Source organism: Schistocerca serialis, chromosome 3 (genome assembly GCF_023864345.2).
Source record: "Schistocerca serialis cubense isolate TAMUIC-IGC-003099 chromosome 3, iqSchSeri2.2, whole genome shotgun sequence".
Lineage (NCBI taxonomy): Eukaryota > Metazoa > Arthropoda > Insecta > Orthoptera > Acrididae > Schistocerca > Schistocerca serialis.
This window is the reverse complement of record NC_064640.1, coordinates 1,084,112,617-1,084,139,077: the sequence shown is the minus strand read 5'-3', so window position 1 is coordinate 1,084,139,077 and position 26,461 is coordinate 1,084,112,617. Positions and strand designations below refer to the sequence as shown.

Below are 26,461 nucleotides of genomic sequence, written 5' to 3'. Positions count from 1 at the left end.
TGTCTTAATGACAACCGATGGCCTCATATTGACAAGACAGCTGGTTGCCTTGCAGAGGGCAGGGCTTGACGGTCTGAACATCAGCTTAGACACCCTGCAGTCCCAACGCTACAACCAGATCACGAGGAGGAAAGGCTGGGAGCGTGTCATGGCTGGCATAGATCTAGCCTTGCAACTTGAATACGACCCTGTGAAGGTATTACTAGTGCAGCTGTCATCGCATGCAGACTTTCATAAGCAAAAGATATAAATCTGTTGTTAAGAATATCAATACAAGAATCACCATTTTAAAGCAGTACGCCCTCACCCTCGCCCCCATCCCTGCTCCCACCCTCACCCCTGTCTCCACACTGCAGCTGTAAGTGAAGGAAGGTATATTAAGACAGAAGAAGTAAATTTTAGCTGACGATGCTAACAGTTTCGTAGTTTATACAACATAAAAAGTATGCCTTGCAAGTTTACCAATTAAATGTCTTATATTTTCCTCCAAAGAGAGTCTTATGAGACTCAAGATCTTTATAGTTTCTCTTTTTTTCTTTTGTGTCTTTAGTTTAAAGTAAGTTTCCTCTATTGTGGTGTTGTTTTGAAAAAAATACTCAATTGTTTGGAAAAATTATTCTTAATTCTATAGTCACACTTTTGTTGTGTCTAAGTACTACTGGTTTCAGTAGCAAGTACCAGCATCAGTTCATCTTATTATCAAAAATTTCTTTGCAAAATAAAAGCTGACCACTGTGGCCGAGCGGTTCTAGGCACTTCAATCCGGAACCGTGCTGCTGCTATGGTCGCGGGTTCGAATCCTGCCTCAGTCAGAGATGTCCTTAGGTTAGTTAGGTTTAAGTAGTTCTAAGTCTGGGGGACTGATGACCTCAGATGTTAAGTCCCATAGTGCTTAGAGCCATTTGAACCATTTTGCAAAATAAAAAGCTTCTGTACAACTGCAAACTAGACATACCATTTTCAGGGTGCAGTTCACATCTATTGAAAGCACAACAGTGACCTTTACTTTTAGTAGATAAGACACCTACTGGGGTAAGTGACTTGATGAATGCACACAAGAAGTTGTCATTTATTCCACATGTAGCTGCCATGCAGAATCATATTTTGTATTAGTTTGTCCTTACTCTTCCAAAAGGTTAAACCTTGTCTCTGCAGCCACAGCTTCCTCTCTTCAGCAGTTGTCTTCATCTCCATGTGTGAAGAAAATCCCATTCATTGATCATATTGTTTAAGTAGGATGTTCTCAGTCATCCCCTTGTTTTCTTACCTACGATCTTGCCTTCAGAAATGTTTTTTAAAAGATTATCATCTCCAGTTAAGTGTCCAGTGTATTTTGCTTTGCTCTGGCCTATAACTTTCAGTGGTTCTTTCTTCTCTCCTATTTCCTTTAATTTTTCTGTCAATGCAGCTAGTTCTTGTACTTCTCTTCCAGAACCACATTTCAACAGGTTTGAGGTGAGCTTCCTTTGGCTTTTCTAATGTACAGATTTTGCATCTGTGTGTCAGAACACTCCACACAAAGGTCTTTACAAATATTTTCTTAATGTGGGAGCTGATATGTTTATTCAGTTGCAGCTTCTTCTTATTTTGGAAGGAACTCTTCACCTGTGCTATTCTTTTCTTGAATGCCTTGAAATATTGGTTGTTTTCTTGCAAAATGCTACTGAGATAGTGAATTTCAGTTCCTTTCTTGAGTTGCTCATTGCCTGTTCTTGTGTCAGTCCTACCTCCACCTCCTTTCTTGTCTGTAGCCATAACTTTTGTCTTCTTTGTATTCATTTTTAGCTTTAGTTTTACCATTTCTTGATTTAAGGCCTGAAACATTTTATTTAGTTCCTACTCTGATTTACTATTGCGATGTCATCAATCTGCAGTGTATATGCATGCAATTAAGTCTCCATATCGACATCATGCTCCAAAAACCACCTAACTGTGTGTGGCAGGGGGTACGTCTCATGCTACCAACTGATCCCCTCTGCCTTGTTCCATTTGTGAACAGTGCTTCGGAAGAATGACTGTCAGTACGCTTCTGTATTATCTCTAACTTCTCAAATTTCCTTCTCGTGATCATTTCGTGAATTGTATATGAGAGAAACTATTATGTTGTCAGACTCTTCTCGGAAACTACTCTCTCGAAATTTGGGTAGTAAATCTTTCCGTGATGCACAACTGCTCTCTTATGGCATCTACCACTGGAGTTGCTGAGCATCTCTGTAATGATCTCACAGTGACTAAATGATCCTGTGACAAAACACTCCGCACTTCATTGGATCTTCTTTCTCTCTTCTGTCAGTCGTACTGGGTAAGGACACAGGGGTAATTTACATTCACTTAAGATTCTTCCTGTGAATCTTAGTCTGGCATCTGCTTTTCTATTGCTGTCTTATGTGGTCATTCCACTTTAAGTTTGCTCTGGATAGTTACTTCTAGATATTTTATGGTAGATTCTGTTTCCAGCAATTTGTCATTAATAGTGTAGTTGTACAGTATTGGATTTCTTTTCCTCTGTGTGTGTGTGTGTGTGTGTGTGTGTGTGTGTGTGTGTGTGTGTGTGTGTGATATGTTACATTTATTTATGTGCAGGGTCAACTGCCAGAGCCTGCATCATTCACCAATCCTCTGCAGGTCATTGTGCAAATTGATGCTGTCTTCTGTTGTTGATACTTTCTTATGGACAAGTGTAATACCTGTGAACGATATTAAGGAGCCTCTGACACTTTCTACTGGATCATTTATATACATTGTAAATGTAATGGTCCTATCACATTTCCTTGGAGTATTCCAGAAATTACCTTTTGATTCTTGTCATCTTTTCTTTGTTGTTGTTATCACTTCCTTGATGAACATATTAAGGAAGTAAGGTGATAGAAGGCCCCTTCTCTCACTGCCCTTCTGGTTTTCCTTCTTTCATATCCGGTTCAGTACTCTGACTTTTGTATATACTCAAAATTAATCATCTGTCCTTCCACTTTGGACATTACTTTAAGGAATGATGATATAATGGTAATCTGTTTATTAAACAATATTTTAATGATACACGATGCTTTCTGATCATATAGTGGCTTGATGATGGAATTTGATACTGAAATTAGTAATCATTAGACAAAATAAAAGTGAAGCTATAATAAAAGAAAGTAATATTTTGGATCATGTCAGTTGTTGTTCCAAACAACAGCACGTCAGGAATAGGTTCAAATTGCTCTGAGCACTATGCAACTTAACTTTGAGGTCATCAGTCACCTAGAACTTAGAACTAATTAAACCTAACTAACCTAAGGACATCACACACATCCATGCCCGAGGCAGGATTCGAACCTGCGAACGTAGCGGTCACTCGGCTCCAGACTGTAGCGCCTAGAACTGCACGGCCACTCCGGCTGTCCAGGAATAGGTACTAAATTATTTGTCCGCTGATGACCTCACAGCTTAGAACACTAAAACACAAATGTTAATTGTTTGTTATGTGCCCTGGTAGAGTGTACAACTGTTTACAGTTCACGATTGGTTGTTGGAGATTGGGCGTTACTCACATAGTGTATTTGGTGCACAGTGCAGAAAAAGGCAGTGTCCAGAAAAGTAAACAAGTGTAAAGGCAAAAGTTTCATGACAGGATGTTGTGTCACCATACTTGGAAGACAATTATAGCCAAAGACAGAAATTTAAAAGAAACTGGCTCATTTGAGCTGCGGAGACCTAGTCGAGGAATCTCAGTAGATAATTGTTAGCACAGTAGAATTTATAAAGAGACAATGTCAGTTCGTGTGAGGGAAGGTTGATTGGTAAGTACCTATCAGCTTTCTCATAAAACTCACAATTTGAAGAATACACATCAAGGAAAAGGTAGAAGTCCAACAGTGTCAAATCTAGACAATAATATCGATCATCCAACAGTTTTGCAAAATCCCCAGTTGTACTTACTTTACTTACTTACTACTAACTTACTCAGATTTGCTGTGTACCATACAAGGAACTGCTTTCAACTAGTTCACTCGATCAGCTGCCAAGTTCTCACCTTCCTCCAAGTTTGTGTCCGTGCATTGAAGATTCATTGCAAAAGTTCCAGGTGTTAAAAGGTCTTCCTGTACATCTGTATCTGTCCATTGATTTCAACAACAGTGGTGATTTTGGGATTCTTCCACCTTACATGCGTAGAACATAACCTGCAATCTTCAGTCTTCTTTCAACAATAATTTTGTGCAGGCTGTGTAGACCTCGTATTCTCAGCACTTCATCGTTTGTAACTTGGTTGGGTTAACATCTTCAGAATTCATCTCTAGCATTGTTGGTGAAAAATATGGAGACTGTGTGCTGATTTTACTGACATTTTCCAAGTCTCACACATATAAACGATAAAGGAGTACAGTCAAAGCTTTGTTGACATATTACAGACCTAATTGCCATATGGGCTGATTTTCCAGTTCTGCTGGTGATTTCTGTATCTGTGACCTCATTATTACATATAAAGCTACCGAGATATGGCATCTGTCAACATCTTGTAGTATCTTCTATTGCAATGTAACCGGGGAAGAGACGAGTAATTTCCACTTACTTTGCACATTCTGTTTGCCTTATCTCTATTAATTTTTAGCCCTACACAATAGGGCATTTAATGAGAAAGCAGATAAAAATTAACTTGATGCCTTCAAAGGAGATGGTCTCTACTAAGTCTCTACTCCTTCAAGTCTGACTATGTAAGTGTAGACCAGAGATGGTTTGAATTCAGAGAAATAGTATCGACATCAATTAAGAGATATATACCAAATAAATTGAAAGGATACAAAATAAATTAAAAGGGTGGTGCACAAAATATGTCAAAACTCAGCTGCAGAAGCAATGAAAAAAAGCATGTCAAAATTTAAAAGAATGCAAAATCTCCAAGATTAGCGATGTTTTACTGAAGCTCGAAACTTAGGGTGGGTTTCAGTGCAAGATGTGTTTAATAGTTCCCATAGTGAAACTTCGTTTTGAAATCTGGAAGAAAATCCAAAGAGGTTCTGGTTGCATGTATAGTACACCAATGGCAAGACACAACCAATACCTTCACTGCGCAATAGCTGTGGTAATGTTACTGATGACAGTGCTACTAAAGCAGGGTTACTAAACACGGATTTCTGAAATTTCTTCACCAAAGACAACAAAGTAAATATTGCAGTATTCAAATCAAGAACAACTGCAACTGTGAGTAACTTAGTAGTAGCTCTCCTCAGTGTCATAAACCATTTATGTTTCTTTCAGAGAATGTTGATACAATAGCTCCATTAGAAATCATATATAGCTGCTCATTTGATAAAGATCCATACCTAGAGACTGAAAAGTTGCTCAGGTCACACCAATGCTCAAGAAAGAAAAGAGGAGTAATCTACTAAATAACAGACTCATATCACTAATGTTGATTTGCATTAGGATTTTGGAACATAAATTGTGTTTGAATATTATGAATTATCTCAAAGATAATGATTCATTGATAAATAGCCAAGATAGAGTCAGAAATATTGACCTTTTAAAACACAGCTAGCTCTTTAGTCACACAAAGTAATAAGTGCTGTTGACTGGGGATCTCAAATTGATTCCATATTTGTAGATTTCCAGAAGACTTTTTGAAACAGTTCCTCACAAGCATTTTCTAATCATATTGTGTGCCTATGGAGTATTGTCTGAGTTGTACAACTGGATGTGTGGTTTCCTGTCAGAAAGGTCACAGTTCATAGTAATTGATGGAAAATCGTCAAGTAAAAGAGAAGTGATATCTGACATTCCTCAAGGAAGTGTTATAGACCACCTGCTGTTGCCGATCTACATTAACAATTTAAGAGAGAATCTGAGCAGTCCTCTTAGATGATGCTATCATTTACAGTCTTGCAAATCATTTACTGTCTTTTAAAGTGATCAGATGATCAAAATGAACTGCAAAATGATTTAGGCTACCTATCCATATGATGCAAAAAGTGGTAACTGACCTTAAATAATAAAAATTGTTATGTCTTCTGCATGAGTAGTAAAAGGCATCTACTAAATTTTGTTTACATGATAATTCACACAGATCTAAAGGCTGTGAAGTCTACTGAATACTTAGGAATTACATTTACAAATAACTTAAATTGGAATGCTCACATAGATAATGCGGTGGGAAAGCAAACAAAAGACTGTGATTTAATAGTAAAACATTTAGAAGATTAGGATTACTAAAGAGACTATCTACAACTATACCTGTCTGTCCGCTTTTGGAGTATTCTGCATGGTGTGGGATCCGTACCAGATAGGACTGACAGAGGACATCATTTAAAAGTTCAAAGAAAGGCAGCTCATTTTGTATTATTGGGAAACAGGAAAGTGCATGCCACAGATATCACATGTGAATTGGGGTGGCAGTCATTAAAGCAAAAGCATTTTGCTGGAGCAGGTTCTTAAAATTTCAATCATCAACTTTCTCCTCCGAATGTGAAAATATTTTGTTAGAGCCCTCTTACATAGGGAAAAATGATCATTGTAATAAAATAAGAGAAATGAGAGCTTGTACGGAAATATTGAAGTGTTTGTTTTTCCGCAAATGCTGTAGGGGAGTGTAATGGTAGATAAATAGGTTGAGGGTGGTTCTCTGAACCCTCTGCCAGCATTTAATTGTGAATTACAGACTAGTCATGCAGATATAGATAATGTAGATAGGCTTTCAATATTGTGCACCAATTCTCTAATTTTATACATTGCTCAAATACTTTCGTGGCGCTTTGGAGTGACCCCTTTAAAATAACAATTTACCAGTCTTCATAATATGTATTTTGGTCACGAGGTTGATAAGAAGTTACAACAATACTCTCTTATTACTCCCCAGTTTTGGTTTTTATTAATGAACAAAATCGCCGCAGTGTTCCATAACAATTACGGGCTGAAGTTTCCTGCTGATGGAACCAATATGATTTTCTGTGTTTCTGAGCATACAGGTTGTGTACGCTGTTTGGAGTCTGGTGTATGCTGAATCAAATGTTTTTATTGTTTTGATCTTCCATCTGAAGATTGGTTTCATGGAGTTGCCCATGCTAGCCTATCCTGTGTGACCCTCTTCACCTCTGCGTAACTACTGCAGCGTACAAAAACTTGAACTTGCCTACTGCAGTCAGTTTTTGGTCTCCTACACTTGTTACCCCCATTATATTCACAGATGACCACATATTGTGGAAATTGCATATTGTAATGTAGGATGCAATAATAACGTACGGAAAGTTTCTGTTGAAAATTACGAATTATTTAGGAATAAAGCAGATGGCTCACCAAAAGGCAGAAGCACTGTCTCATCGATAGGCACACGAACAAAAGGTATGTAGAATGAGATTTTCACTGTGCAGTGGAGTGTGCACTGATATGAAACTTCCTGGCGGATTAAAAGTGTGTGCCGGACTAAGAGTCAAACTTGGGACCTTTGCCTTTTGTGGGCAAGTGCTCTACCATCTGAGCCATCCATGCACGACTCACGACCCGTCCTCACAGCTTTACTTCCACCAGTACCTCGTCTTCTACCTTCCAAACTAAAAGGTACGTTGCTTGGCGAGCTTCCAGAATGCACTTTCTTTTTCTAGCTGTAGGGAAAACATGCGCGCGCGCACACACACACACACACACACACACACACACACACACACACACACACACACACGCGCGCGCGCATGCATGTCTCCTTATGTTGTGGTCGCTCAACTGCCAGCTCTTTACTGGCCCATGGTGAGTGTTCTGTAGTGAGGTGGGGCTTTAGAGTGGGGTAGGATGGGGTGGGTTGAGGCAATGTGAGGGATGGAGAGAGATGGAAGGGGTTTGGAGGGAAGCATTTAGTGGCTCGTGGGAGAGTGGGGAGCCATCTGTGGGCTAGCTAGGGGTGCAGGTAGAGGGGTCAGGCGACAGACAGCTGGGCACTCATAGACTAGGGTGTGACGTAAGATAACAGCACACAACTAGCTGATTGGCGGGGGGGGGGGGGGAGGGGAGAGGGGTGGGGGAGTGGCATGTGTGTGTGGGGGGGGGGGGGGTAGGGGGGCTGGTAGTTAACTTGGATTTAGGTCAGGAAGCAAAGGATGTGCTGTAAGTATGGCTACGAAAGTTGAGTATTCTTAAATAAGATCAGCTGGTGGCAATGTATTGGAAAGTAACTGGCACACAAAGTGCAATTGTGGCTCCTTTTTGTCTTTGTGAATTTTAAATAGTCTGCAGAGCAAATTGAATTAGGAGGATCAGGCATTTGTGTGGGTCTAGGAAAGTAAATTGTAGAGCCAGATAAAAGGCGCGCAAGACAGGAGGGGTACTACTGCTTATCACTGCTGTATCGTGCTACTAGTACGTGTCAGTGTGAGTGCACCGAGAGTGGTGTTGCCGTACATGCGTCTTTAAATTGGTCACCCACTGATCACTGCAGGCTGGCTGCTGGATGCCGTCTCTGGAAGCCAAGCATGTGGCGCGGTCCCTGCCGTGCCATCTGCTGGCGACTCGCACATATATAGGTGTGGAACAGTGCTGACTGTCTCTCTGTGTGATTCTAGTTTGTAATGTGCACATCAGTGTTCTGTCTTGTTGAGTCCTTAGAGGCATATTGTTCGGAGGTTATTATTAAAGCCATATTTGTGCGACTTGGATCACACTTCAGTATTACTTGGTTATTACATCACCACAAACATATGGACCGGGAATGTACATGCTTTGACAGTTTCCTACGTCTCTCTCTTCTAGGACTGACATGGTAGCTGCCTTGCATTTGTTAATGACTCTGACCTTGTCAACCAAAAACCAAATCTTAGTACAGTCATGATTTCCCTGAAGAGATTACATGACAGCAGAGACTTGTAAAATTGTGTTACCCATTTCTCTAGCCAGTGAAGATTCATTCTATACCTACAGATACAGTGTCATGTAGGAGTAGAACAGCAAGAAATACGTAGCTCCTCTAACCGTAATGACAGTTTATCACCTCCCAACACTACATGTGCCAATGTTTCAGTGCATTTTTGAATATGTTTGTTAACAGATTCATCAACACAACAAAAATTTACGATCTCAGTAGCATCTTATTTCTTAACTCATACTTTACTATTCATCAGAATCTTCATTGCTGCTCTTTGATTCGTCAGAGCTCCCTGCTGTACTTTGTTTTATTTCATAGTCAGAATTAGTTGAAATACCACCTACCGTATTTACTCAAATCTAAGCTGCACTCAAACCTGAAAAATGAGACTCGAAATAAAGGAAGGAAAAAAAAAAATTCCCGAATCTAAGCCGCACCTGAAATTTGAGACTCAAAGTTCAAGGGGAGAGAAAAGTTTTAGGCCGCACCTCCAAATCGAAACAAAGTCAGTCCATTGTAATATGATACAAAATTTAGGTCGAATGAATGACGATACAGCTACAGTAGTTTGGTTCGAGTCGAAAGCTTAGCACTTAAGCTTTACCAGGTAGCCTTTGCTATGTGTCAGGCGCTCCGTCCGTATTTATACTGGTACCCTTCCTTTTTCACGTGCTTCGTCTGGTTTGAATCAATTGCTTATTTTGCTTTGATCTGATAAGTGCTGTTTTCCTTGTTATAGGCGTTTATGTCACTCTAAGCTGTAAATACATTACTGTACTGTGTCATGCATTGTTTGTCGCATTCTGATAGTGCGTGTTTGCGGCCTGTCGTCGCTCGCGGCATGGCTTGCTTTTATGCACGCTACCACCGTCTACAATTAAAAAAAAAAAAAAAAAGAGAGGGAAATCGTCTCATTAACGAAACAATGGCAAGAGACTATTTGTTGTCACTTACACTGCTGCTTTCTTTGATAATGATCAACAAGAACCAAATAATAGACTGCGTATGATAGAACATGTTCTGAACGAGAGTTAGGCGAAAATTTATCTCCATTTGAAAATCTTTGCGGCCGCTTCTTTAGTACATCAAATTCTGCACAGAAATTAGAGTCATCTTGGATATAAAAATCTAGTCAGTTGCCGTGCTTCATTTCTGACTGTATCACTATTAGGCATAAGAATAATACGAATATAAACATGACACGATACGTATATTCTTCCGCATTTGCTGTTGTCTCACTCTAGTTTCGTAGTTTATTAGGCAGACAGGATTTAAATAAGATAGCAGCAAACACGAAAGAATACGTGGCAACATGTTTATATTCGTATTACTCTTATGATGAAGAGAATACTGCATGTGATTCACATTTCATCAGGTTCCTATAAGCAACCATCTCTTCTCACAGGTAGGAAAAAATTCAGAACGTAGAGTTGGCCATATTGGCAAACATCCGAAACAGTCTTGCCAGTCGGATTTTCGTAATACATTGAAGTTCTGCTACATTCGAAGATGAACAATGCGGAATTTATATTTACTTCGTTGGATAATGTATGAAAATTGTCTTCAACCTTTTTTTTTAATCTATTTACTGACGCAGAGGTTTTGGCGCCAGTATTTATCTTTGTGCCTACGAAGCATGCCTGTGTAGCGCTACATATATTCGATGGCAAAAGTTAGTTGTGGCAGCACCTACCAAAATTTTTCAGAACTTCCACTTGCTTTGCACTCGATTCTAAGCCGCAGGCGGTTTTTTGGATTACAAAAACCGGAAAAAATGCGGCTTAGATTTGAGTAAATATGGTACATCCTCTCCTTTGGATTCAACTTCTTAAGTATTATCTTTCAAGTCAACACCTGCTAATCTGTGAGACCGAAATGATGAGCCATACTACTCTATTTCACTGTGCCTGTTTGTTTCATTTATATAACATTTTATTCCATCATAGATGCTGCACTTACAGTTTCATATATGCATTGCAGCAGCAGACACAATAAAAGTAGCAATCAGCAGTGCTTAGTTTGTTGAATGGGTAAAAAATATGCCATTGTCCCAGTTCCACATATCCCCAAAATTTGATTCTCCCAAATTCTGTACTCTCTGAAATCGAATGTTTAATCCAAAGATGAAAGTGAACAAGTTTGATGCAGTATCGCTAATATTGTTTATTACTCATCTTGCTAAATGAAGTGCATACCGTGTCTTTTCTGAAAGGTAAGCAGAAGTAATGCACATACCAGTTTTCTAAAAACTTACATTGAGATTGTGCTCTCCTTCCTCTTGTACAAATTAGTAGAGCCCTTCGGATTACTCCACGATATGCCTCTTGGCAAGGTGGTAACGACAGTATTATGAAAAGGATAGATAGGCGCTCACTGTATAGTGTAGATGTTGTGTTGCAGGCAGCGGGCGGGGGGGGGGGGGGGGGGGGGGGGAAATACACCACCCATTAAACACATAAGCTTTTGGTGCGTTGGAGTGGGGAAAAAGATTGGAGATGTATGTAGTTTAATTTTCGTAAGTTGTTAAGATGGTTAACAGCTTGGCATGCTAAGATAAATTCCCACATTCTCTAAAAAGAGAGAAAAAGATTAATTTTACAGAATCAGTGAGGTATACAAATATAACAGCAGACTTGTAGAACCATTATTTTGTAGGTTAGATTAGATTAGATTCAGCTTTTGTTCCAAGACCCAAAAAATGAGATGATTCTCGTGGGTGAGTAACATGCCAGAAAGTATAACATAAAAAATATAAAACATTTGAATACCCTGATCATTTGTCAGGAGATTGTCAAACTAGGTGAATACAATACAAACTGGAACAGCTAATATTTTCAGAATTGATACACTGTCAAACTGAAACATTGTTATGCACTATTAATAAATTTATCAAACAAAAAGTACATAATCTTGACTGTTATGACAAGGTGCTCTCAGAACTGAAATCTAACAGACATTCTTATTTAAGCTGGCCCAACAGCCACTGTTAAGATATTCATCTATAGAGTAGGATGAGTTGCCTATCAAAAAGTCTTTCAAACTCTGTTTAAATCATGCTTTATCTGATATCAAGTTTTTAATGGTGTCTTTCTTCCACAGATAAATTGTGTTGTAATGCGAGGTTTTAATGAAGATGAAGTGTGCAGTTTTGTGGAGTTAACAAAAGAGAAAAATGTTGATGTAAGATTTATCGAGTACATGCCTTCCAGCGGCAACAAATGGAATGATGGGAAGATGGTCTCATTTAGTGAAATGCTCCAAATAATTAGAAAGCAGTGGCCTGATTTTGATCCTCTTCCCAATGGGCCCAATGATACCTCAAAGGTACGTGCAGTATTACATATGAACATACATTGAAAATAATTTAATGTTTATGACTTACTTCCAATCACAAGAATACTTCACATCTGCTGGTGGTATGAGAGATAGACTGGTTTAATTACATATTTCTCATCCCATTCAGTAAGTCTGTCCTGGCCTGGGTTTCTCTGCAGCTTTTCTGCAACTCTCCCCATTTCCTAAACCTTGACAATCCTTTTCTTTCTTCCTTTTTCCTTCCCCTTCATTGTTTCTGCCAGAAGAAGAAGCCACTGGCTCCGAAAGCTTGCACATTTCCATAACTTTAAGGGGAGTTAGAAGGGGAAAACATTCTTTTTCACTTTTTCGTGTTTTTATCTGATTATAAAATTTGCAATTTTCCAAATAAAATGATATGTATATTACTTATAAACTTGCGTGGGAAGTATTTTATTTTATTTTCTAAAATATAATCTACACCAGTTGAAAATGTTAAAATTTTTACATGCATTACTTCAAGACCTAATAAAATCGGTAATTTTTTATATACAGGGTAGTCCATTGATCGTGACCGGGCCAAATATCTCACGAAATAAGTGTCAAATGAAAAAACTACAAAGAACGAAATTTGTCTAGCTCGAAGGGGGAAACCAGCTGGTCCAATGGTTGGCCTGCTATAAGGCGCTGCCATTGCTCAAACTGATATCAACTGTGTTTTTTAAAATAGGAACCCCATTTTTTATTACATATTCGTGTAATACGTAAAGAAATATGAATGTTTTAGTTGGACCACTTTTTTCGGTTTGTGATAGATGGCGCTGTAATAGTCACAAACATATGTCTCATAATTTTAGACAAACAGTTGGTAACAGGTAGGTTTTTTAAATTAAAATACAGAACCTAGGTACATTTGAACATTTTATTTCGGTTGTTCCAATGTGATACATTTACCTTTGTGAACTTATCATTTCTGAGAACGCATGCTGTTACGGCGTGATTACCTGTGAATACCACATTAATGCAATAAATGCTCAAAATGATGTCTGTCAACCTCAATGCCTTTGGCAATACGTGTAACGACATTCCTCTCAACAGTGAGTAGTTCGCCTTACGTAATGTTCGCACATGCATTGACAATGTACTGACGCATGTTGTCAGGCATTGTCGGTGGATCACGATAGCAAATATCCTTCAACTTTCCCCACAGAAAGAAATCCGGGGACGTCAGATCCGGTGAACGTGCGGGCCATGGTATGGTGCTTTGACGACCAATCCACCTGTCATGAAATGTGCTGTTCAATACTGCTTCAACCACATGCAAACTATGTGCCGGACATCCATCATGTTGGAAGTACATCGCCATTCTGTCATGCAGTGAAACATCTTGTAGTAACATTGGTAGAACATTACGCAGGAAATCAGCATACATTGCACCATTTAGATTGCCATGGATAAAATGGGGGCCAATTAACCTTCCTCCCTTAATGCCACACCATACATTAACCTGCCAAGGTCGCTGCTGTTCCACTTGTCGCTGCCATCGTAGATTTTCCGTTGCCCAATAGTGCATATTATGGCGGTTTAGGTTACCGCTGTTGGTGAATGATGCTTCATCGCTAAATAGAAGACATGCAAAAAATCTTTCATCATCTCGTAATTTCTCTTGTGCCCAGTGGCAGAACTGTACATGACATTCAAAGTCATCGGCATGCAATTCCTGGTGCATAGAAATGTGGTACGGGTGCAATCGATGTTGATGTAGCATTCTCAACACCGACGTTTTTGAGATTCCCAATTCTCGCGCAATTTGTCTGCTACTGATGTGTGGATTAGCTGCCCCAGCAGCTAAAACACCTACTAGGGCATCATCATTTGTTGCAGGTCGTGGTTGATGTTTCACATGTGACTGGACACTTCCTGTTTCCTTAAATAATGTAACTATCCGGCGAATGGTCCCGACACTTCAATGATGTTGTCCAGGATACCGAGCAGCATACATAGCACATGCCCCTTGGGCATTTTGATCACAATAGCCATACATCAACACGATATTGACCTTTTCCGCAATTGGTAAACTGTCCATTTTAAAACGGGTAATGTATCACGAAGCAAATACCGTCCACACTGGCGGAATGTTATGTGATACCACATACTTATATGTTTGTGACTATTACAGCAGATGACCGGAGTGGCTGAGCGGTGCTAGGCACTACAGTCTGGAAACGCGCGACCGCTACGGTCACAGGTTCGAATCCTGCCTTGGGCATGGATGTGTGTAATGTCCTTAGGTTAGTTAGGTTTAAGTAGTTCTAAGTTCTAGGGGACTGATGACCTCAGAAGTTAAGTCCCATAGTGCTCAGAGCCATTTGAACCATTTTTGACTATTACAGCCCCATCTATCACAAAGTGAAAAAGTGGTCCAGCTAAAACATTCACATTTCTTTACGTACTACATGAATATGTAATAAAAAATGGGGTTCCTATTTTTAAAAAATGCAGTTGATATGAGTTTGACCTATGGCAGTGCCATCTAGCAGGCCAACCATAGCGCCATCTGGTTTCTCCCTTCAAGCTAGACGAATTTCGTTCTTTGTAGTTTTTTCATTTCATGCTTATTTCGTGAGATATTTGGCCCGGTCACTATCAATGGACTACCCTGTAGAAAGCTGTGGATTGCTGTGTTATAAAGGTTAAATTATGTGTTTGTATTGGTAGCACTGTCAAAAATAGTATCGTATCTTTTCATAGTATAAACATGCTTTGTATATCGAAGTGCTAACGTTTTTCCGAGGAAAAGTGACGAATAGACTGGTAAATCTCTCAAAAAGTATGACTCCAAAATGAAGTGTTTTTAAGAAATGTGGGTTTCATGGTAATAAATTTTTGAATAAAGAGAAACATTGTGTTCAGCATGTGGTGTGTGAAGTTACAGACAATGAAATACTGGCAAACTCATGAGTATCTAGAGAAACACCCATTAGTGCTTCGAAGATTAAAATAAAACATAGTGATAACACAGTTATCTCAAAACAAAACTCATGTAAACGGTAGGTTAGGTTATATTCTGATACATTTACACATCCTAACAGGGGTGTTATGTGAATGTGTATGCTGTATGTATGTGGAGGGCCAGTTAGTTTACATGAAGACATTAAGGTATCAAATGGACTAGCCAGGAAACTTATCATTAATTCTGCCAGTTGTAAATACACTCATTCATTTTGGAATTCTGATAAGTGTAAAGATAATTATTTTGACATAAATGTTAGGTGGTTTTATGGATTGAGAGCTATTGGCAAAGGACACACTGCAGCAGAAACAATGTGTTTCGTGATGTATATGCCACACCCACTTTGTAAAATGGACAAGTATGCAGGATTTATTGGAGCTGCTGTGAAATCCACTGCATGTGAGTCAATTAAGGGTGCTGCAAATGAAGCTGCTGAAATAAACGATGGTATGATTGACATAGCTTTTGGGGCACTTGGTAGAAGCGCAGCTGCAGTTCTAAGAATTCTGTTGCTACAGTGACCAGTGTGGATACTGGAAAGCTAATAGATTTCCAGATTTTAACCAAAAATTGTTATAAGTATAAATCAGGGAATGAAGAAGGGCATATCTGTGACAGAAATTATGAAGGACAACTAGTCGTACGGAGGCCTGTGCAGCTGTTGAAATTTATAATCGATCTGTAAACTAAAGGGGAGTGTGTTACACTAAGTTCTTAGGTTATGCAGACTCAAATTCGTATAACAGTGTAGTAGCCACTCAGCCTTATGGTGAGAAGTTTATCACAGAACTGGAATGAGTTGGTCATGTCCAGAAGAGGATGGGTACCAGATTGAGGAAGTTGAAACAAAGTTTGAGAGACAAGAAACTTTCAGGTGGTAAGACCATAAGAAGCAGGCTGACAGACAAAATGATTGATGAAGTACAACAGTATTATGAGATTGCCATTAGAAATAATACTGAGGATTTGTTGAAAATGAAGCAGGCAGTATGGGCTACCTTCTTCCAGAGACTGTCAGCTGATGATAAACCAGTACACCATCTTTGCCCTCCTAGATCTGGTTCATGGTGCAATTACCGCAATGCCCAGTACTCAAACAGGTCATACAGCCATAAACATTCTATCCCAGCAGCAGTTGTGGATATCATAAAACCTGTTTACAGAGACCTGGCAATCCTGAATTATTGAAGAAGTGTCTGCATTGTCAGACTCAAAATCCCAATGAGTCGTTCAATAATCTTATTGTGTCATGACAGAAGGTTGTATACATGGAAGAACCCTGGAGATACTAAAAGGTATCAGATAGATTATATAATGGCAAGACAGAGATTTAGGAACCAGGTTTTAAATTGTAAGACATTTCCAGGGGCAGATGTGGACTCTGACCACAATCTATTGGTTATGACCTGTAGATTAAAACTGAAGAAACTGCAAAAAGGTGGGAATTTAAGGAGATGGGACCTGGATAAACTAAAAGAACCAGAGGTTGTACAGAGATTCAGGGAGAGCATAAGGGAGCAATTGACAGGAATGGGGGAAATAAATACAGTAGAAGAAGAATGGGTAGCTTTGAGGGATGAAGTAGTGAAGGCAGCAGAGGATCAAGTAGGTAAAAAGACGAGGGCTAGTAGAAATCCTTGGGTAACAGAAGAAATATTGAATTTAATTGATGAAAGGAGAAAATATAAAAATGCAGTAAGTGAAACAGGCAAAAAGGAATACAAACGTCTCAAAAATGAGATCGACAGGAAGTGCAAAATGGCTAAGGAGGGATGGCTAGAGGACAAATGTAAGGATGTAGAGGCCTATCTCACTAGGGGTAAGATAGATACCGCCTACAGGAAAATTAAAGAGACCTTTGGAGATAAGAGAACGACTTGTATGAATATCAAGAGCTCAGATGGAAACCCAGTTGTAAGCAAAGAAGGGAAAGCAGAAAGGTGGAAGGAGTATATAGAGGGTCTATACAAGGGCGATGTACTTGAGGACAATATTATGGAAATGGAAGAGGATGTAGATGAAGATGAAATGGGAGATATGATACTGCGTGAAGAGTTTGACAGAGCACTGAAAGACCTGAGTCGAAACAAGGCCCCCGGAGTAGACAATATTCCACTGACGGCCGTGGGAGAGCCAGTCCTGACAAAACTCTATCATCTGGTGAGCAAGATGTATGAAACAGGCGAAATACCATCAGATTTCAAGAAGAATATAATAATTCCAATCCCAAAGAAAGCAGGTGTTGACAGATGTGAAAATTACCGAACTATCAGCTTAATAAGTCACAGCTGCAAAATACTAACACGAATTCTTTACAGACGAATGTAAAAACTAGTAGAAACCAACCTCTGGGAAGATCAGTTTGGATTCCGTAGAAACACTGGAACACGTGAGGCAATACTGACTTTACGACTTATCTTAGAAGAAAGATTAAGGAAAGGCAAACCTACGTTTCTAGCATTTGTAGACTTAGAGAAAGCTTTTGACAATGTTGACTGGAATACTCTCTTTCAAATTCTAAAGGTGGCAGGGGTAAAATACAGGGAGCGAAAGGCTGTTTACAATTTGTACAGAAACCAGATGGCAGTTATAAGAGTCGAGGGACATGAAAGGGAAGCAGTGGTGGGGAAGGGAGTAAGACAGGGTTGTAGCCTCTCCCCGATGTTGTTCAATCTGTATATTGAGCAAGCAGTAAAGGAAACAAAAGAAAAATTTGGAGTAGGTATTAAAATTCATGGAGAAGAAATAAAAACTTTGAGGTTCGCCGATGACATTGTAATTCTGTCGGAGACAGCAAAGGACTTGGAAGAGCAGTTGAATGGAATGGACAGTGTCTTGAAAGAAGGATATAAGATGAACATCAACAGAAGCAAAACAAGGATAATGGAATGTAGTCTAATTAAGTCGGGTGATGCTGAGGGAATTAGATTAGGAAATGAGGCACTTAAAGTAGTAAAGGAGTTTTGCTATTTGGGGAGCAAAATAGCTGATGATGGTCAAAGTAGAGAGGATATAAAATGTAGGCTGGCAATGGCAAGGAAAGCGTTTCTGAAGAAGAGAAATTTGTTAACATCCAGTATAGATTTAAGTGTCAGGAAGTCACTTCTGAAAGTATTCATATGGAGTGTCGCCATGTATGGAAGTGAAACATGGACGATAAATAGTTTGGACAAGAAGAGAATAGAAGCTTTCGAAATGTGGTGCTACAGAAGAATGCTGAAGATTAGATGGGTAGATCACATAACTAATGAGGAAGTATTGAATAGGATTGGGGAGAAGAGAAGTTTGTGGCACAACTTGACCAGAAGAAGGGATCGGTTGGTAGGACATGTTCTGAGGCATGAAGGGATCACCAATTTAGTATTGGAGGGCAGCGTGGAGGGTAAAAATCGTAGAGGGACACCAAGAGATGAATACACTAAGCAGATTCAGAAGGATGTAGGTTGCAGTAGGTACTGGGAGATGAAAAAGCTTGCACAGGATAGAGTAGCATGGAGAGCTGCATCAAACCAGTCTCAGGACTGAAGACCACAACAACAACAACATTGTGTCAGTGTCATCGTAACTGCCATCTGGGTCACGTCTGCTGTGCAGCGAGCTATGCTAATTTAAGTATTAACTCTATTTTTCTTACTTGTCACTTCTTTTTCCGTGTGTTTTTGCTTTTAGGAAGCTTTAATTGTCGGGTGCTAGTAATAGTGTTCCATAGATTTCGTGTTTGTTTTGAATACAGTCAGAGAGAGTCCGTTTAGTCAGCCATAGTGCCAGTAGTGCTAGTGTTTGTTTTCAATACAGTCCAGAGACAGGTAGTGCTATTTTCATTGTTTTCTACAGGAAGTGTCTAGTAACCACAGTTTAGTCAACTATCAGCCGCCTTTAGTGAATTAGCAGTCTAGTTATAAGTTGATTAACTCTCTACAGTAAATTGATTTCTTAGGATGGATAGGATGTGTGACTGCTGTGTACGGACACAGGAGGAGCTGGCCACTGTTCGCGAACAGCTGAATGTATTGAAGCCGCGGTTAGCCATCTTCAGGCTGCTGCCTCAGAGTGTAGCAGCAGTGGGGAGTCTGGTGCATTGCATGGTACACCCCAGGTGTTACATGCTTCACCCACTGACCCTGCTGTCAAGACATCTTTGCGGGTACCGGGCGCAGTTGGGCCACCCTCTTCCCAAGGGGAGTGGCGGGTTCAGCGGCATTCGTGGCGCATGGGGCGGAGGGTCAGTGTGGAGGCTGGCCGTGTGGCATCGCCCGTTCTGCCTGTGAGTGGACATGTGGCCACTCCTTCAGCAAGGTCCGAGCAGGCACATGGGGGGAGGGGTATATTAGTTATTGGGAGCTCCAACGTTAGGCGGGTGATGGAGCCCCTTAGGGAAATAGCGGAAAGGTCGGGGAAGAAGGTCAGTGTTCACTCTGTCTGCTTGCCAGGGGTCTCATCCGAGATGTGGAGGAGGCCGTGCTGGCAGTGATAGAGAGCACTGGGTGCACCCGACTGCAAATTGTTGCTCATGTCGGCACCAATGACTCCTGCCGTCTGGGTTCAGAGGTCATCCTCAGTTCGTACAGGCGGTTAGAGGAGTTGGTGAAGGCGGAAAGCCTCGTGGGGTGGAATCTGAGCTAGCTATTTGTTGTATCATTCCCAGAACCGATAGTGGTCCTCTGGTTTTGAGCCGAGTGGAAGGCTTAAACCAGGGGCTCAGACAATTCTGCGGAGATCTGGGGTGCAAATTTCTCGACCTCCGCTATCTGGTGGAGAAATGTAGGGTCCCCCTGAATAGGTCACGCGTGCACTACATGCAGGAAGCGGCTACAAGTGTAGCGGAGTATGTGTGGAGTGCAGATGTGGGTCTTTTAGGTTAGAGAACTCCCTCCCTAGGCCCGACAAGACACCTCCTGAGATGCGGCAAGGTAGGAATAGACAAAATGCAGCAGGGAATAACAATATTAATGTGCTAATAGTAAACTGCAGGAGCGTCTATAGAAAGGTCCCAGAACTGCTCTCATTAATAAACGGTCACAATGCCCACATAGTACTAGGGACAGAAAGTAGGCTGAAACCAGATGTAAACAGTAATGAAATTCTAAACTCAGATTGGAATGTATACCGCAGAGACAGGCTGGACAGTGAAGGGGGAGGCATGTTTAAAGCGATAAGAAGTGCAATAGTATCGAAGGAAATTGACGGAGATCCGAAATGTAAAATAATTTGGGTGAAGGTCATGGTTAAAGCAGGCTCAGACATGGTAATTGGATGTCTCTATAGGCCCCCTGGCTCAGCAGCTGTTGTGGCTGAGCACCTGAAGGATAATTTGGAAAATATTTCAAGTAGATTTGCCCACCATGTTATAGTTCTGGGTGGAGATTTTAATTTGCCGGATATAGACTGGGAGACTCAAACTTTCATAACGGGTGGCAGGGACAAAGAATCCAGTGAAATTTTTTAAGAGCTTTATCTGAAAACTACCTTGAGCAGTTAAACAGAGAACTGACTTGTGGTGATAACATATTAGACCTTCTAGTGACAAACAGACCTGAACTATTTGAAACAGTTAACGCAGAACAGGTAATCAGCGATCATAAAGCGGTTACTGCATCGATGATTTCAGCCGTAAATAGAAATATTAAAAAAATGTACGAAGATTTTTCTGGTTAGCAAAAGTGACAAAAATCAGATATCAGAGTACCTAACGGCTCAACACAAAAGTTTTGTTTTAAATACAGATAGTGTTGAGGATCAGTGGACAAAGTTCAAAACCATCGTACAATATGCGTTAGATGAGTATGTGCCAAGCAAGATCGTAAGAGATGGAAAAGAGCCAGCGTAGTACAACAACCGAGTTAGAAAACTGCTGCGGAAGCAAAGGGAACTTCACAGCAAACATAAACATAGCCAACACCTTGCAGACAAACAAAAATTACGCGAAGCGAAATGTAATGTGAGGAGGGCCATGTGAGAGGCGTTAAATGAATTCGAAAGTAAAGTTCTATGTACTGACTTGGCAGAAAATCCTAAGAAATTTTGCTCTTATGTCAAAGTGGTAGGTGGATCAAAACAAAATGTCCAGACACTCTGTGACCAAAAAGATACTGAAACAGAGGATGATGGACTGAAGGCCGAAATACTAAATGTCTTTTTCCAAAGCTGTTTCACAGAGGAAGATTGCACTGTAGTTCCTTCTCTAGATTGTCGCACAGACGACAAAATGGTAGATATTGAAATAGATGACAGAGGGATAGAGAAACAATTAAAATCACTCAAAAGTGGAAAGGCCGCTGACCTGATGGGATACCAGTTCAATTTTACACAGAGTATGCGAAGGAACTTGCCCCCCTTCTTGCAGCAGTGTACCGTAGGTCTCTACAAGAGCGTAGCGTTCCAAAGAATTGGAAAAGGGCACAGGTCATCCCCGTTTTCAAGAAGGGACGTCGAACAGATGTGCAGAACTACAGACCTATATTTCTAACGTCGATCAGTTGTAGAATTTTAGAACATGTATTATGTTTGAGTATTAAGACTTTTCTGTAAACTAGAAATCTACTCTGTAGGAATCAGCATGGTTTTCGAAAAAGACGATCGTGTGAAACTCAGCTCGCGCTATTCGTCCACGAGACTCAGAGGGCCATAGACACGGGTTCCCAGGTAGATGCTGTGTTTCTTGACTTCCGCAAGGCGTTCAATACAGTTCCCCGCAATCATTTAATGAACAAAGTAAGAGCATATGGACTATCAGACCAATTATGTGATTGGATTGAAGAGTTGCTAGATAACAGAACGCAGCCTGTCATTCTCAATGGAGAGAAGTCTTCCGAAGTAAGAGTGATTTCAGGTGTGCTGCAGGGGAGTGTCGTAGGACCGTTGCTATTCACAATATACATAAATGACCTTGTGAATGACATCAGAAGTTCACTGAGGCTTTTTGCGGATGATGCTGTGGTATATCGAGAGGTTGCAACAATGGAAAATTGCACTGAAATGCAGGATGATCTGCAGCGAATTGATGCATGGTGCAGGGAATGGCAATTGATTCTCAATGTAGACAAGTGTAATGTGCTGCGAATACATAGAAAGAAAGATCCCATATCATTTAGCTACAATATAGCAGGTCAGCAATTGGAAGCAGTTAATTCCATAAATTATCTGGGAGTATGCATTAGGAGTGATTTAAAATGGAATGATCATATAAAGTTGATCGTCGGTAAATCAGATGCCAGACTGAGATTCATTGGAAGAATCCTAAGGAAATGCAATCCCAAAACAAAGGAATTTCGTTACAGTACACTTGTTCGCCCACTGTTTGAATACTGCTCAGCAGTGTGGGATCCGTACCAGATAGGGTTGATAGAAGAGATAGAGAAGATCCAACAGAGAGCAGCATGCTTCGTTATAGGATCATTTAGTAATCATGAAAGCATTACGGATATGTTAGATAAACTCCAGTGGACGACTCTGCGGGAGAGACGCTCAGTAGCTCGGTATGGGCTTTTGTTGAAGTTTCGAGAACATACCTTCACTGAGGAGTCAAGCAGTATATTGCTCCCTCCTACGTATATCTCATGAAGAGACCATGAGGATAAAATGAGAGAGATTAGAGCCCGCACAGCTGCATACCGACAATCCTTCTTTCCACGAACAATACGAGACTGGAATAGAAGGGAGAACCAATAGAGGTACGCAAGGTACCCTACACCGTCAGGTGGCTTGAGGAGTATGGATGTAGATGTAGATGTAGACCAAAAAATGTTTTTCTTGTAATGAAGACACTAAAGTGGGGGTCAGTCATGCTGTTATTGCTTTTAATGATGGCAACATTGGTAGCGTGAAAGTGCTACAACATATGGGAATTAATTCTGGAGCAAACTGCATCAGAGAATTTGAATGGATGGACACGGTTTGCAATGGTAAAGCAGAGTATGCAGCACAGTTGGCCACTACGGAGTCCAGAAAGAAGAAAACAAAAAAAACTTAAAAAAGATCAAGAGGATGATATACAGTATGGTGCAGGGTGCTTCTGAGTGACTAAAAATAAAATGTTAAGCATATATTGAGTTACAGTCTATTAAAACTTTAAAAACTCTTCCTGAAAATTTACATTTTCTCTTGCATTTTTCCCTAAATCTCAGAAACTAGTTCAAGTAGCGAATTCAAATTTTCAGGGAGTAATGACATACGTATCCTGAGTCTTCTGAACTAAAAGAAGAACATAATGTTATGTATAAATAAAATTATTTAGAATAACATACAAAAAAGTACACAAAATTTTAACTGTGTAATTAAAAAATTGTATTTCCAAAAGCAGTGGCTGAAATGCAATTATTGTAAGACTCAGAACATATAGTTTAATGTCCTGTAAAAGTTTCTTGTCAATGGCTACAGTTGTTCCTGAAGTACGGGGAAGTTAAGTCACTAAATTTAACATTGTCAGGATAGGGCGTTCAAACTCCCCTTAATGCACATTTTCTCCTTCCTCCACTTGGTGAGCAACACATTTATAGTATTTTCACAACAGCAGTAGCTATTTTCTTACAATTTCTTTTTGCAGGCATACCATGTCCCGGGCTTCAAGGGACGTGTGGGATTTATTACCTCAATGAGTGAACACTTCTGTGGCACGTGCAACCGTTTACCGATAACAGCTGATGGCAATTTGAAGGTGTGTCTCTTTGGGAATTCAGAGATATCTCTCAGGTGAGTGATGAAACATAGAATAATCATGTCCAAGTGAAAATTCATGCAAGGAAACCATAAAATTACTAGAAGACTGACAGACTGATCAGTATTTTACCTTCAGGAGGTGAAATTCCAAAACTTCTTATAGACACATTTGTTCCTCTTGTCCTCACATTAGTTGTGGAGTCCGAGTGACCTTTCAGACCTTCAGAAACTTATCCCTCTTTCCTCTCTCATGAAGGAACTGATAGTTCCAAATGCTGAGTATAGAATAATACTTTCAAACTGTTTGCCATGCACATTAGGTATGTGGTTGGTATATGGAAGAGATAAACTGCAGTTAAATCCAGCAGGTATGAAATGAGTAATCTTTTCTTGAAGTTTTCAGCTTGCACCCTCCTCCCTCCCAGACATACAAACCAGATACCTCTAGCTAAATAATTTGTGAGTATATATAATTTGCCTCTGTCAACATCATGTTACACTAACATATTTGTGAGATTAAATTAAAGGAAAGTAATCAGGACTGGAAATTATGTGAAGACATTTTTAGCTATGTCCCTAGGTTGTAATAAAGTTAACACAGTATTTCTGTCCATGTGATGGTAACTATGATTCGCCAGCCACCATTGCCGAGCGGTTCTAGGCGCTTCAGTCCAGAACTGCGCGACTGCTACGGTCGCAGGTTTGAATCGTGCCTTGGCTCAGATGTTAAGTCCCATAGTGCCCAGAGCCATTTGAACTGTGATTCATGATTATCAGAGTCTATATGTTCCAAATAAAAATTGGAACGTCATGTGTATAAATGTACAAATTATTAGACAATGGGACCAACAACTGACACTTTTAAATTGATGACTAGACTAAGAGATTAATAATAGGAAAAAAACTGCAAGATACTTGGCGATAAGTTTGTTTCAGGACAAGGTAAGGGGGGTGGGGGGTGGGAAGAATCAGCTCTCTCTTTGTGAGCATACCAGAAATCCTTTATCAACCGAAGGTAAAATAAGATATAAAAATACAGGGTCAAACAATTAATTTAAGTATCTTAAAAACCAAATGACTAATAAAATTGGAAGCTAAGAAAAGTAAGTTCGTAGTAAGTAGGGTGAAACACAGGGGGCTGCAACATATTGCCATTGTTGTTTGACTTGTCTATCAAAGAAAAAAGAAATGGATCGAAACAAAATAAAAGTGAGAATGGAAATGTATCAGAAGCAGATAGGAATAAGCAAGGAACATATTCTTTAATATAAAAAAAAAAAACTGACATGTGAGGCAGATTTTCCTACAATTTTATGTTCAAAGCACAGCAGTCTGTGAAAGCAAAATATTTATGACATTGAAAAAAGAAAATCAGTGAGTGAAAAGTGTGTGTAGGTGAATTGTGGTGAAAGATTGGATATTGGAACTTCTGTTAGGCTGCCCAGTATTAGTTAACTTGGTAGTAAAGGAGCAAGTTTGCAAGGGCAGATAACTGTTTGACTACGTAAAATAGAGTGGGAGTATGGAAAAGCTAGTCCAAGATAGGATGAAAAAGATAACAGCAACTTAAAAAATGAACTGATAAGTTACCATGAACCCCATTCCAATCTAGTGAATGCAGTGGTTGACAATATCTTGTGACATTCACCTATAAGGCTCAAACAATAATTCAATAATTGCTAAATAAAAATACAAAATGTTGACAAGACTGTATCTAAGCTGTCACTCTCTTTTGAAACAAGGGTGTTTAAACCAACAAACACGCAGGAAAGCAGGGACAACTCGCACACTAGAGAAGGATGGGCAGTATCATTGAAGGAGTGAGCATAAACCATGTGGAATATGTGTGGTACAAGAAGGGGGGGGGGGGGGGAAAAAAAAAAAAAAAAAAAAAAAAAAAGAGAAGAAGAAGAAGAAGAAGAAGAAGAAGAAGAAGAGGAAAAATGTTGATCTGCAAACAAGGGAATAAAAATTTTCCACGTGAAGAGACAATATGGTACTGTGCTGATGAGTGTGTACAAGTGGTGATATACAATATACATTGATAAAGGAACTCTGCATTGGGCCCAGAAGACCACGCAATGCTCTTCGAGAGATGTCCTCTACTATATATCTATGGAGAGTTAGGGGGTCAGTATACAACTCTCCAGGCTGTTATCAACTTCCAGAAGTTGAAGACACTACTTCTCACTTGAGTATCTCCTCAGCTGGAACTACAAGCAGAGTGTACCCTATTCCAGTCTGTCCACCGAGCAGAATTTCCCGGCTCTACAAGGAATTGAACCTGATCCCTTTCTATGGCACGCCTGTGGCATACTGACTGCATGGCTGTGGCAAGAGTCATAATATATACTTGTGAACAATTGAGTTATAATTATTCTGTTTATTGGGGAGAGAGTATGTATATTGCCACTGTGAATGAAACAGTTTAGTGTATCATATCTGGAATGTATTCAGACCTCGTACTTGTTGTGTGAGAGCGCAGTGTCTTAGACACTTGTAGTGTTTGTCTTAGCATGTACTAACTGGTGTGCCTTACTTTCTAGTATTTTTAATTGTATATCATTACTGGTGCCTCTGGCACTTTTGTGTTGCAATAGCAATAGCTTGCAATAGCAAACATTGAGTAAACCATGGTTTTTGGATTAGAAGTAGAGGTCAGCTGGATTGACATTGGG

General features: G+C 39.9%; 1 protein-coding gene across 1 annotated transcript; it reads left to right on the top strand.

The window, feature by feature from the left end:
- LOC126471508 (molybdenum cofactor biosynthesis protein 1-like) lies at nucleotides 1–24,121 on the top strand. The gene is made up of 3 exons (XM_050099729.1): nucleotides 1–196; nucleotides 11,921–12,145; nucleotides 23,671–24,121. The coding sequence occupies exons 1-3, from the start codon at nucleotides 8–10 to the stop codon at nucleotides 23,818–23,820; spliced, it is 564 nt and encodes a 187-aa protein (XP_049955686.1). The 5' UTR covers nucleotides 1–7; the 3' UTR covers nucleotides 23,821–24,121.
- The last annotated feature ends 2,340 nt before the right edge of the window (nucleotides 24,122–26,461 follow it).